Source organism: Suillus fuscotomentosus (assembly GCF_016647785.1).
Source record: "Suillus fuscotomentosus strain FC203 chromosome Unknown F5891scaffold_39, whole genome shotgun sequence".
Taxonomy (NCBI): domain Eukaryota; kingdom Fungi; phylum Basidiomycota; class Agaricomycetes; order Boletales; family Suillaceae; genus Suillus; species Suillus fuscotomentosus.
The window spans coordinates 302,346-313,861 of NW_024539551.1; the positions used below are offsets into that span (position 1 = coordinate 302,346).

At 51.5% G+C, this 11,516-nt stretch overlaps 2 protein-coding genes across 2 annotated transcripts; one reads left to right on the forward strand and one right to left on the reverse strand.

Annotated features, from left to right (window-relative positions):
- Positions 1-226: 226 nt before the first annotated feature.
- F5891DRAFT_955612 (coiled-coil protein) lies at positions 227-5,445 on the reverse strand (the record flags this gene model as incomplete). The annotated part of the gene is made up of 7 exons (XM_041375343.1): positions 227-910; positions 959-1,101; positions 1,159-2,311; positions 2,489-4,617; positions 4,665-4,832; positions 4,885-5,026; positions 5,149-5,445. The coding sequence occupies 7 exons, from the start codon at positions 5,443-5,445 to the stop codon at positions 227-229; spliced, it is 4,716 nt and encodes a 1,571-aa protein (XP_041224048.1).
- A 964-nt stretch (positions 5,446-6,409) lies between these two features.
- F5891DRAFT_461045 (hydantoinase) lies at positions 6,410-10,913 on the forward strand. Its single transcript, XM_041371905.1, has 21 exons — positions 6,410-6,428; positions 6,480-6,759; positions 6,815-6,986; positions 7,042-7,168; positions 7,227-7,339; positions 7,389-7,711; positions 7,781-7,886; positions 7,946-7,965; positions 8,025-8,108; positions 8,166-8,571; positions 8,625-9,241; positions 9,298-9,337; positions 9,393-9,452; positions 9,503-9,559; positions 9,613-9,630; positions 9,686-9,778; positions 9,828-9,895; positions 9,959-10,180; positions 10,231-10,405; positions 10,459-10,631; positions 10,690-10,913. The coding sequence occupies exons 2-21, from the start codon at positions 6,704-6,706 to the stop codon at positions 10,769-10,771; spliced, it is 3,012 nt and encodes a 1,003-aa protein (XP_041224049.1). The 5' UTR covers positions 6,410-6,428; positions 6,480-6,703; the 3' UTR covers positions 10,772-10,913.
- Positions 10,914-11,516: the final 603 nt, after the last annotated feature.

The window sequence follows — 11,516 nt, forward strand, 5'->3', positions numbered from 1 at the left end:
GAGATACAAGGAGCGGTTCGGTTCTCGGGAGTATTGGGTAACTTTGCCAGAAAAAAAATGAAATAATGCATACACGAACGAAAAAAAGTGAAAAATATAAGAGATTTATATCATGATATAGCGAAGACCATTATCAGGGAGGATAGGCTGCGAGAAAGCGAGACATTGTGCGCGAAAAGCAAAGATAGACAAGGCAAGAGCGAGGAAACGGGCGCTGTTCGCCTGACTACCGATCACCAACAGCGTTAGGTACAGTCTTTGTAGATCGACGAGAGCCAAAGCGAAGCTTCCCATCGTCCCCTCGGCCCCATGAAAACAAGCCGCCCGCATCATGGGAGTGTGTGCTCCCCGTTCGTGATCGAAGCGACCACGCAGGAGACACAGGCCGTGCGGGAGCACCCACTTCAAGGAGGTGGTCACCATTGTGGGTGTGGTGGTGATGACCAGAGTGACCGACAGTATGACGTCCATCGCAACAGGCGCGCACATTTTCCAAGCCTTCGAACCCGTCGTCCGACTGAGATTGGCCATGGAGTTCAAACTCAAGGTCGTCTTCGTCATGGCCATGACCCATTACTCGTTCGAAGGACTTCGCAGGGCTGTAAGGGCTCTCGGGCGCTGCCCATCGGAGGTATTCCGCGGCTGGCGTTCCAGACCTTTTACCTACAGACCCTCGAACAGAGATTTGTGATCTACTCCGGCTGCCCCGCGGCGTGGTGTTGAAAGTGCCACCGTTCTGGCTGCTGTGGCCACTTCGTTGACTTTTGGGACTCGTATCAATCAAATGACGGTGATCATCATCTGTGAGCTCTGCGCTTTGAGACATGGGACTCATGGCAGCCGCATTTTCATTCTGACTGACTGAGGGTGTTATCGGAGGGCTGGGACGAGCAAGCAGGTATTTCAAAGCCTAGACAGATGTAAGCGTTCACCCAAAAGTAAGACGAGAACGACGGACATTGAGCCAAATGTCATGGCGTTCCTTGGTAGGAGCAGTGATCTTCATTTCTCTCTGAGCTGTGGATATCACGACGCTGTACTGGTATAAACCAGGAGGCATGGGATTGGGATCTAAAACAGAGCGAACACCTTCGATATAAGCTGTCGCCACATAAACCATCAATTCAACGTCAGAGAATATCATATCAATTCACTTACCGCTCTTAGCACTCGATTCTGAAACATTTGATGATCCAGGGTCAGCAGAGCTCCAGTACAAAGTCTTGGTATACGGATGCACCCAGAAGAACCGCTTGTGTCTCTTCTCTCCATAGCCTTTGCCAATGGTGCGCCGGGTATATTTGTACAAGAACTCGCCGATCATGGTCTGGGTAATCGCATGGATGACAGCAGGGTCTGTCGACATACTCTGTCTGTTATCGTTGTGCTGTTCGACATTCTTGCCAGGGTTGATGGGCACGCTGACACCGGGTGCGCGGTTTAAGAAGACATTGTGGTCGGAAGACATGGACGACCGTGGTGAAAGCGCGCTTCTATCCGATGCCAGGGATGTGCTCGACATCTGACTCCTCTGTTGCTCGCGCACACCCCATGATGGTAAGCCGGACGGTGGAACTGAGTTTTGTGCATACGCCGCAGCATTGGCAGCAGACCGAAAGCTGCTTGTGGATGGCGGCTGCCGTAAATTTGATTGGGGCGGGGGCATGCTCGAGCCATGCTGCCTTGGACCGTAAGCACTCCCCCTGCCATGCACAGAGAGCATTGTGCCAAAGGTCGGTGTAGTGGCGCGCTGTACGAGTTCTGGAGGTGGGGGGGAGGATGGACGAGGTGGCGGCGCGTCCGATGTCGATGACGTAGTAGCTATTCTCCGTTCCGGGATAAAAGGGGGTGGTGGCATAGTGCCCGATGGAGGCGGTTGGCGAGGCGGAGGCGGCAAGGCCATCATAGGGGGACGAGTCTTGTCTACAATAGAGGGCACAACAGAGGCGGTCCTTGAACGACGAGTTCCATCATCGGCACCAGAAGAGACTGTAGACTCAACTGACTGCCGATGATCTGTATTAGAGGTAACAGAGCGAATGATGCCGAAGCTTGTGGTACTGAGACTAGAGTCACGGATAGGAGAGGGGGAAGGAGGAGCGGGCGTTGCGATGGCAGGTGCAGGAACAAACTGGAACTGTTGTACTGCCGCGCCCACTCGGAAAAGAGCGGGGGACGCAGGGACAGAAGGTGCGGGGGTGGGAGTCGGGGTCACAGATGACGCAGAGGTGTCTTGCCAACTTGCAATAACGGGCGAAGCAGTGAATGTATCCGTTTGAACAGACATTTCCTTCAGCTCTGGCTTAGAGGGCTCGGCTACCATCTTGGCCACTTCGACTGCCTTCAAGACTTCAACTGGTCGTTGGACCTCCTTGATGACTTCCACAGGTACTTCTTTGATGATTTCGATCGGAACCTCCTTGATAACCTCCTTGATGATCTCGATCTCTTTGATGACCTCTACCGGGACCTCCTTGATAACTTCCACCTCCCTGATGACTTCAACAGGCACCTCGACTTCCTTGATGACTTCCACCTCTTTGATGACTTCTACCTCTTTGATGACTTCTACCTCTTTAATGACTTCCACCTCCCTAATGACCTCCACTTCCTTGATAACCTCGATGATCTTCGGCTCTTCGATGTCATCCATACCAACACCCTTCTCCTCGTAGGTAGCTGTGTCACGATGGAGTAACTCCCGATGTTGTGTCGTAGACGATAGTGACGACCGCCTTGAGTTTCCAAGCGCCCTGACACTCTCATCATCACTCTCCGAAAAGTCGTTGTCCGTCATCGTCAACACAGAGTGGAAGTCCTCCCGTGACTCTGTAGCAACACTCCCCCGCGCGTCGTGGTAATCGTCCACATCTGTATCTGTTTCAACACCGGTCTCCGTCGCTCCGTCGTCCAAGTCAACATCGATGTCACTCTCCTCCTCAGAGGAGAATCCACCCGGAATGGGCCGCCGGCCGTTAGTTTCACCGGGGAGGCCGCCGCGTAGGGTGTTGTCGCCCTCTGACGAACGAGAGAAATCAGACTGCGTAAGCGTCGTACGCCTCATCGAGCTCCGTGCGACGAAAACGCGATCGGGGGGCTGCATTTGGTAGAAGCTTGCGCGGGCTGCAACAGGAGAAGTAGGCTCGTGCTGCACAGCTGTTTCCATATGCATCACAAAGAACTCGTCAGTCTGGCACGACATTTCAGAAGTGGTGGGAGATGCTGGCACAGGTTCAAGGGCTTGCTCGACTTGCACACCCGTGTCATTCGCTGAGGAAGAGGGCGAGGGTACGAGCACCGTCACGTCCTCGAAGTCGGTCTGACACGCCATTTCAGCGGTGACCTTGACTTCAACATCTTCAGTAACAGACGTAATGCCGAGCTCTGCAGATAAAGCCTCAGGTTCCCCAACAAGGGACGCCGGTCTGGCCTCCTGGAAAGCAGCACCGCCACGAGCACGTCTTGATGGAGCTCCACCACGCCCAACACCGCGAGGGGAGGAGCGAGCCAGCAGGGAATGGCGAAGGGGGCTAGATTGGCTTGGGAACGCGCTGTAGGACGCAGACTTGCGGAGGACATTTGCAAACACGGGGTCCATACCGTCAACGCTTGTTCGCTTCGAGGAAGGAGAAGGTAAGGGGTCAAGGTAGTGCTCTTCCGGCTCGCCCTCTGCGTTACCCTCGTCGGAAAGAATATCATCGGCGAAGTCGGGGAGAAGCGGTACGGGTGGTGGAGGAGAGGCATTGTAATCAGATGTAGTGCTGGGGCTTTGCGCTGCCATACCGAGCCTGGTAACAAGAGAAGACCTCCCTCTGCCTCTCCTGCCTCTGGCTCTGCCACCACCAGAACGGTATGGCGTCAGCCGGCGAGGATGTTTAGTTTCAGTCTCGTCATCGTCATTCGTCTCATCTTCTGGAGGCTCGTTTTCAGCATGTACATACCCAGAGGAAGACTCTAGTTTGCGCTTATATTCCATTCGCATCTCCTTCTCGCGATGCAAACTGCCCTTGAGGGTGCTGATCTGCCTCTGGGCGTGAGCAAGCCGCTGCTGAAGGGCCTCGATCTCGTTATTAGGGTGGTTGCTCGCATGGAATGGGCGTGATGGTGACGGGTCAGGGGAAATGTCTACAAGATCTTCAAATGCGTCAGGCTGGAACACAGCCGAAGTGTCCATTTTCCGCCTGTTGTTGGTACTGGCTGTGGTAAAGACATCATCATCCTCTGCGGCAGGGGTCGAGTACTCTTTACCCTGGCTTGCACCAGGCGTGAGTGGACTCCCGAATCGTGGACCGAGGCGACGGCTCGATTTCTCTACCTCCGCCCTCAGTACATCAAGCGAGGACTGCAAGTCTGACTTGTCGCGCTGTAGACCCGCAGCATGCTTACGCGCCTGTGCCACGTCTGTCTCGTGCTTAGCTTTCATATCATCGTATGCAGTCTGGACACGCTGCAATTCGTTTTTGTACTGGTCTGCTGCTTCTCGAGTGTTGTTGAGCTGTTTCGTAACCCGCTTGTGCTCGCCTTCGATGCGCACGATTGTTGACTGCGAGTCTGAATACTGGGTGCGGACTTCTTGGAGAGTGACTTCGAGGTTCCAATTTTCTTCTTTGAACTTGTCTGCGGCAAGTAAGTTTCACGAAGTAAAGGAATATTAGAAGACCGACCTGAGCTCTGTTCTTGCGATCGAAGCGCGGTACGTAGAGACTCGACGGTCTTTTCAAGGTCATCTTTCTCCTCCTTCATGTCTTGGATGGCCTTGTCACGCTCGCCGAGAAGACTCTGGAGCCGTCGCACTTCGGTAAGCAGTCCGCTTCCGATCTCGAACGCAAATTCTGGGGAAATAATGAGTCGTGAAAGCAAAAGCAAACAGGATGAGAAACTTACCGACATCGTCTGCTCGATGGGCAGCATTTTTGGCACGACGAGACTGGGCAGCAGATGAAGCTGAGGCTTTGGAGCGTTCGGGCTCCTCTCGAGGAAGATCGTTGATCGGTAGGGTCGGAGATGATTGCTGGGTAGGAGGACGCTAGAGACAAGTAGATTACACGTTAGTGCATGATGCATTATGTATTTCGTAGGCGAGGCGGGGTGCATGTGGCATTGACCAACAATAGGCGCTTGTCTGAAATTTTGAAATGAAAGACTCACTTTTTGGCCAAAAGCACTAGATAGCTGGGCGTTCTCTGCGTCCCAAGCAGCAATAGTCTCTGCTAGCTCGCGATAGCGTTCGCGCGCGTCAGTATCTAGTTCCTCGTCTTCTGCACGTTCTGCATCAAATTCTTGGAGTTGTCTTATCTTCTCTTCGAGCTCTATCTGCTGTGCAAGAACCCGCTGACCGAGAGTTCCAGCCTGCTGTAGTTGCTTTTCCTTGTTATCGAGGAGGAGTTGGAGCCGAAACTTGCGTTGGCCCGCGGAGGAAAAGGCTGGTGCCGAGAAATCTGGCATATTTGATAGGACTTCTGCTAGACCGTCATCTGATAGACTGGCCATGCCTGCGCAGGCCGTCGACGATCAAAATGGTGCAATGTCTTGATGAATGGACGTTGGTCTCAAGAAACGCGCTGCGGCCTTGGCCGCCAAAACCAACATGTGCTAATCGAACTAACTCGTATTGAATTGGAATATATATCTCACGGGTCTTTACTCGGTTCTGATTTCGTGATTTAATTGATCTTGTCGGCGTTACTCGTAGTTTTCGGTTAAGCTTCGCGATGTTCTCACTCAGCCTCCAAGAGGCTTCGGGTCAACCTGCTAAGTGCTTGTGCTTCACCCGAATCAGCATCGACTGCTATCAATCCAATTCTCTGATCCATCACAGGCTGCAGCATCGACTTAATTACAATATTTGGTGAGCTGTGATTGTCCCCTCTTACTCCGCCGTTCATCCTAAAATGAATGCAAATGACACCGTTATGTAGCTGAGAGTTCCTCGTCGCTGTTTGCACGTCTCTCGATGCCCTCCTCTTCCAGCTACTTTCATACCGATGGGCCAGATCCCATTTCTATATTTACTTGTGGAACCGGACAAACAACAGGGTCTAGTTTACGATACTGTTCGGGCAGAATACCCTCAGGACTCGGAAGTTCGTTGGTTCCGCCAACATTTTATGATCATGATAACTGTCTACTGTGCATAAAGCAGCTGCGACATGTGGAGAGACAATGACCTATTGCTGTTTGACAGCCGGAGAGTGCATGCGGCGGTGACACGATATCCAGGCAGAGCGCCCCCAAAGGTATTTCGCCCGACCAAGTATCGTAATAAGCGGGGCCCTTTTGTTCCACAGGTGAATCTAGAAGCGGTAAGACGAAAAAACAACTAGTCTGAAAGCTAGTAGCTGTAAGACCCGAATTGCGAGTGCTGCATCCGAGGAATGTCCGAACCAATAATAGCAAGCAGTCATCTGATATTCACGTGAACCGTTCTGGTGAGCTCGCACGTGTTATCTGACCGATATGTTTGCAATGATCACTCGTAGCGACCTGGTGGTGCTTGGTCACGCCCAATTGCCCAAGCTATTGTTGAAGTAATAGCTCCTGCTTAGCGCTCGATACGAATCGAACCTCGATTTCGCTTATCTGCTAATTTGGTTGTACCCGGGCCAAAGCACCACGGTTGCTTCGGTCCCCATCTTGGTTATCCTTATCATACCCACCTACCTTTTGTCGGTCCAAGACGATACCAGCAGTCCTTCGACCATAAATGAGTTCAGTCCACCCCATCCTACGCTTAGGTGTTGACGTAGGAGGAACAAATACGTGCGTACCTGATTTGAATAGGCTTGACTCCGCGGACTCGACAAACGTTCACCAGCGATGCAGTTCTCCTCGATCTGTCAGAGGGTTCGCGAAGAGGCCAGGTTCTCGCATCAGCAAAACACCTCACCACACCGGACGTTACTTTGGGAATCCAAAACGCCATCGAGTCCGTGTTGACACGAGCTCAGAGCAAGTCCAACATTCAAGCGCTCTGTATCGGCACAACAGTAAGATTCGCTTCGTACACGCACAAACTTGCGTCCTGATTCGCGTACATCCTAGCACTTTGTAAATGCATTGGTAGAAAGAGATCCTCGGCGTTTGGACAGAGTCGCGGTCATTCGCCTGTGTGGCCCTTTTACGCATGGAACACCACCATTCGTAGGCTTTCCGCACGAGCTGCGAGACCGTGAGTTGCTGCTGTGGAACGTGCGATGACGTCCTATACTGATGTCCACTTCCCGCAGTACTCGAAGGTCCCCATTTCCTGCTCCCAGGAGGCCTGCAAATTGACGGAAGTGAGATTGCTTCTGTTGTCGTTGCGCAAGTCGAATCCGCCTGCGACGAAATCAACCGTCAGGTACGGAAACGATGATGGGCACGTTGGATGCAGCTGATATGATTTCCAGGGCATACACGCAGTCGTCGTGTCCTCGGTGTTCGCACCCATCGACTTTGAGATCCAACAGGAGGAAACAGTCGCAGCGATTGTACGCAAGCGCATTCCAGGAATGGACGTCGTATGCTCCAAGGACGTTGCCGCCATCGGGCTGCTGGAGCGTGAAAACGCATCTATCCTGAATGCTGCATTATTGCGATACGCCAAGAAGACGGTAATAGGTTTCGAGAAGGCAGCCAAGGCACTCGAGCTGAAGTGCTCCGTTTTCATCACGAGCAATGATGGCACCTTGCTCAGCTGCGCACAAGCTGCGCGTCTTCCTATTCGAACCTTGTGCGTGTTTCTCTCGAAGAGGTCTCGATGACAAGGGTTATCATAATCGATTGATAATTCTCCTCGAAGTTCGTCCGGCCCAACGAATTCCATGCGCGGCGCCGCGTTCTTGGCCGCACTGGAGTCAGGCATCTCAAAGCAATCCGCACTGGTAGTTGATATTGGTGGCACAACGGTGTGTCGCTGAGACAACATTCAGCTTCGTGGCAACAGGCTCACTGTTATCTTATCTAGACAGACATCGGAATGTTGCTGTTCGTGAACAAAGTAGAGGTTTTAGCAACCATACTAATTTTGCTTGACAACCCATTAGACCTAGTGGGTTCCCTCGCCAAGCCGCCGCCCATCACGAGTTCTGTGGGGTTTTATTGAACTTCTCCATGCCACATGTTACCAGGTGCTGGTTTTGACAGTGTATCAAGCATTCATGGTAAATTGATTTTCTATGCTCTAGTATTGGCCTTGGCGGGGGTTCCGTTGTCCGAGAGGACCCAGTCACGAAGAAGGTCACTGTTGGTCCTAATTCTGTTGGCCATCGGATCACCTCTGAATCTCTAGTGTTCGGTGGCTCTACACTGACCGCTACCGACGTGGTTGTTGCAGCAGGTCGCGCTTCAAACATTGGAGACGAGAGTCTTGTTTCCGGAATTGGGCAGTCGATCATCGAAGGCGCTCAAAGTGCTATCAAGAAGATGCTCCAGAACTACCTTGATGCCATGAAAACATCTTCCCAAGATATCCCAGTCTACCTGGTCGGCGGAGGGTCCATCCTTGCTCCAGATGTTCTTGCGGGCATCAGCCGGGTTCACAGATTCCCTCACTTCGACGTCGCGAATGCTGTTGGCGCTGCCATTGCCCAGGTAATGAAGAAATGACCTTCTCCTCCCCATTGATACTCAATCTCGATCTGAAGATATCAGGCATCATTGATTCCTTCGAAGACACATCCACAAGAACCATCGTACAAGTTCGCGCTGATGTCGAAGCCAGGGCTATCGCTCGAGCAATTGCTTCCGGAGCAGATCCGCACCGTGTCGCCATAGTGGAAAGCGAGGTCATTCCGATCGCCTATACCAGCGGCCGTTGCCGTTTTTATGTCAAGGCCGCTGGAGACTGGAGTGGCGTCGCTAGTCCAAGTTGGCTAGAGGTCGATGATCCTCTGCACGTTGAAGCTCCTACCAGGGAGACCGCCTCCCGGCCACAAATGGTAGCATCCGCTGTCGCCTCTGCCGTTGTGGCGCCGGTCATGCGTTCTGCGACTGACATCTTGGAGTACGAGCCTAGGATAGAAAAGAGAGAATGGCTCTTGTCCGAGGTTGATCTGGAGTGGATTGCAGATGGCTGCTATGTATTGGGATGCGGCGGTGGCGGGTCCCCCTTGCATACTTTCCTGGAGCTAAGAGAACTCGTACGGTCAGGTGAAACAGTGCGAGTGGTTGACTTTTCGTCACTTACGTCGAATGCACTGGTTGGATGGGGTGGAGGCATGGGTAGCCCAGAAGTGTCCTCTGAGAGACTACTTGGCAACGAGTCAGTATTTTCGCTGCATGAACTGAAAGGTGATACCTGATTATTTGAGTCGTTAGATATCAAGAGGCTAGTGCGGAGCTGTGGTCCTTTATAGGGGTAATGTCATCTTGGCTGGTCCGACTATTGTAGTGCTCTAACGATATAATTCTAGATTGTGAAACCAGAAGCCCTTTGTGGGATAGAGATCGGGGGCGCAAACGGTATGATCAACGTATGATGTTTCAGTTCGTCGAGCGAAGACAAATATTGACATTGCTGTAGATGATTCTGGGATCGACGAAATACACCGATATACCATGCATAGATGGGGACTTTATGGTATGTAGCAACAAGCAGGTGGTTCGTTGTCTAAAATCATCACATATATACAGGGCCGTGCATACCCCACCGTGAGCAGCATCATTCTGATCTTGGATGTGTGCTCCAAATTTACGGTTTTGAAAGTGGCACCAAACTACGGCCAATGTCTACGACTTTAGCGGCACTGGGGTCAAGATGCTCCCGAGCGCTATATCCAGTGGAGATGGGAACGTTATGGTATCTGTCCCTCTCACGTTTCCAGTAAAAATCGACGAACTATCTACAGATCATGACAAAGGCCAAACGTGACATTGACGTCGATGCTTCCTTACGAGCGGCATGTGTTGAAATGGGGTGAGTGGTGACAGTGTCACGAGTACTATGCGTGATGATCATATGGTGTCTCGTGTTCATTAGGACGCACGTAGGACAGGCCAGCTGCCCTCTGAAAGCTGATTATGTGGATAATGCTATGATTAAGAACACAGTATCGTTAAGCTGGCGCATTGGACGAGCTATTGCATTGGCTCGCAAACAATCAAGTTTGTCTCGGATTGGGTCAATTCTTGTTGACGCTGTAGGTGGCTCCAGCTCTGCAAGAGTGTTGTTCACGGGCAAGATCACCGATGTGAGAAGGCGGTCAGTTTTTTTTTGATCTCATGTTACGCAGCACCATTGATTTGTGACAGTGTCTACAAAGGTCATACGATTGGAGAAGTTGTTATCACCGCGTTAACCGTGGATGACGATGTTGATGACGACGATCCTGATTGTCCCATGGAGCGCTTCACCGGAACACTCATCATTCCATTCAAGAACGAGAATCTGTATGCAGAACATACCGCGGATGATGCAATAACAACTGTGAGAGTATGTTCCTTTACTCCCGAGTCCGTGCTAAAAGTATCAACGTGTAGATGGTCGCGACTGTTCCCGATCTAATCACCGTGCTTGACGCTCAAAATGGGGCTGCTCTCGGCACGCCTCAATATAAATATGGGTTGCGGGTTCTCGTGCTCGGGATCACCGCGGCTCCCCAGTGGACTGGTTCTGAACGTGGCCTTGCTCTCGGAGGCCCAAGTGCGTTTGGGTGTGTACCGCGATTGTTCTCATACAGCTATTCGCCATAATTGAAACCATGTGCACAGATTCACACATATTCCGTACAAGCCACTGGGCAAGTACACACAGCCTCGGTCTGTGATCGAAGAGTATTCCCGTAGTGGTTGACTTCCCGTCGAATTAGGCAGCTGGATCTGGGGTAGTAAAGCCTCTTGGCCGTTCCGTGCCCTTCTTACATGCCAGAGGCTACCTGCATACCACTGTTCTCGATCAAGCTGTCACTAAACAGAACTATTCGTATCCGTCTGTTGAATGCAAAAGGCGTTCACCCGGAGAGCCATTTATGGCAATTGTGTGTAATTGGTCTCTGATATTTCAGTTTCAATTTCAAGTCTCAAGGGTCGAAAACACAGCACACGCGCGTGTCCGCTTTTCATTCAGCAAATCGCAATTGCAAAGGGATTCATGCGTGCCGTAACTTCTATAACCAAGCATTGGATATTGAGGCGCCAGTTCTATAATGCATTTTCGATGCGATCTCCGGGTTTACCGTGCGTGATGCGCAATCCACTCGCCCTTCCAGCGGGACGTAGATCCGATCTCCCCCCAGTTTCTGGTCTCGGACCAAAAAAATCGTTCAAGTTTTAGCTCTTGACGGCCTTGACTCATACTAAACAAGTCATTTGGGGTGACGGCGGTTTACGCCAGTCCCCCGATATAGTAAAACAAAAGACGCTTTGTAGCGACTCCAAATGCTATCTAGAACATTGAATAGATCATACAGCTCACACATAATTATTCTACCCATCATATTATTATGTCCGTGAGGTAGCTAAGCAAGGCGTCAATGCTACTTGTCAAGCCGACGGAGTTATATCAGTGATGGGATATGTTCCCGTGAAATGAAGCAAGA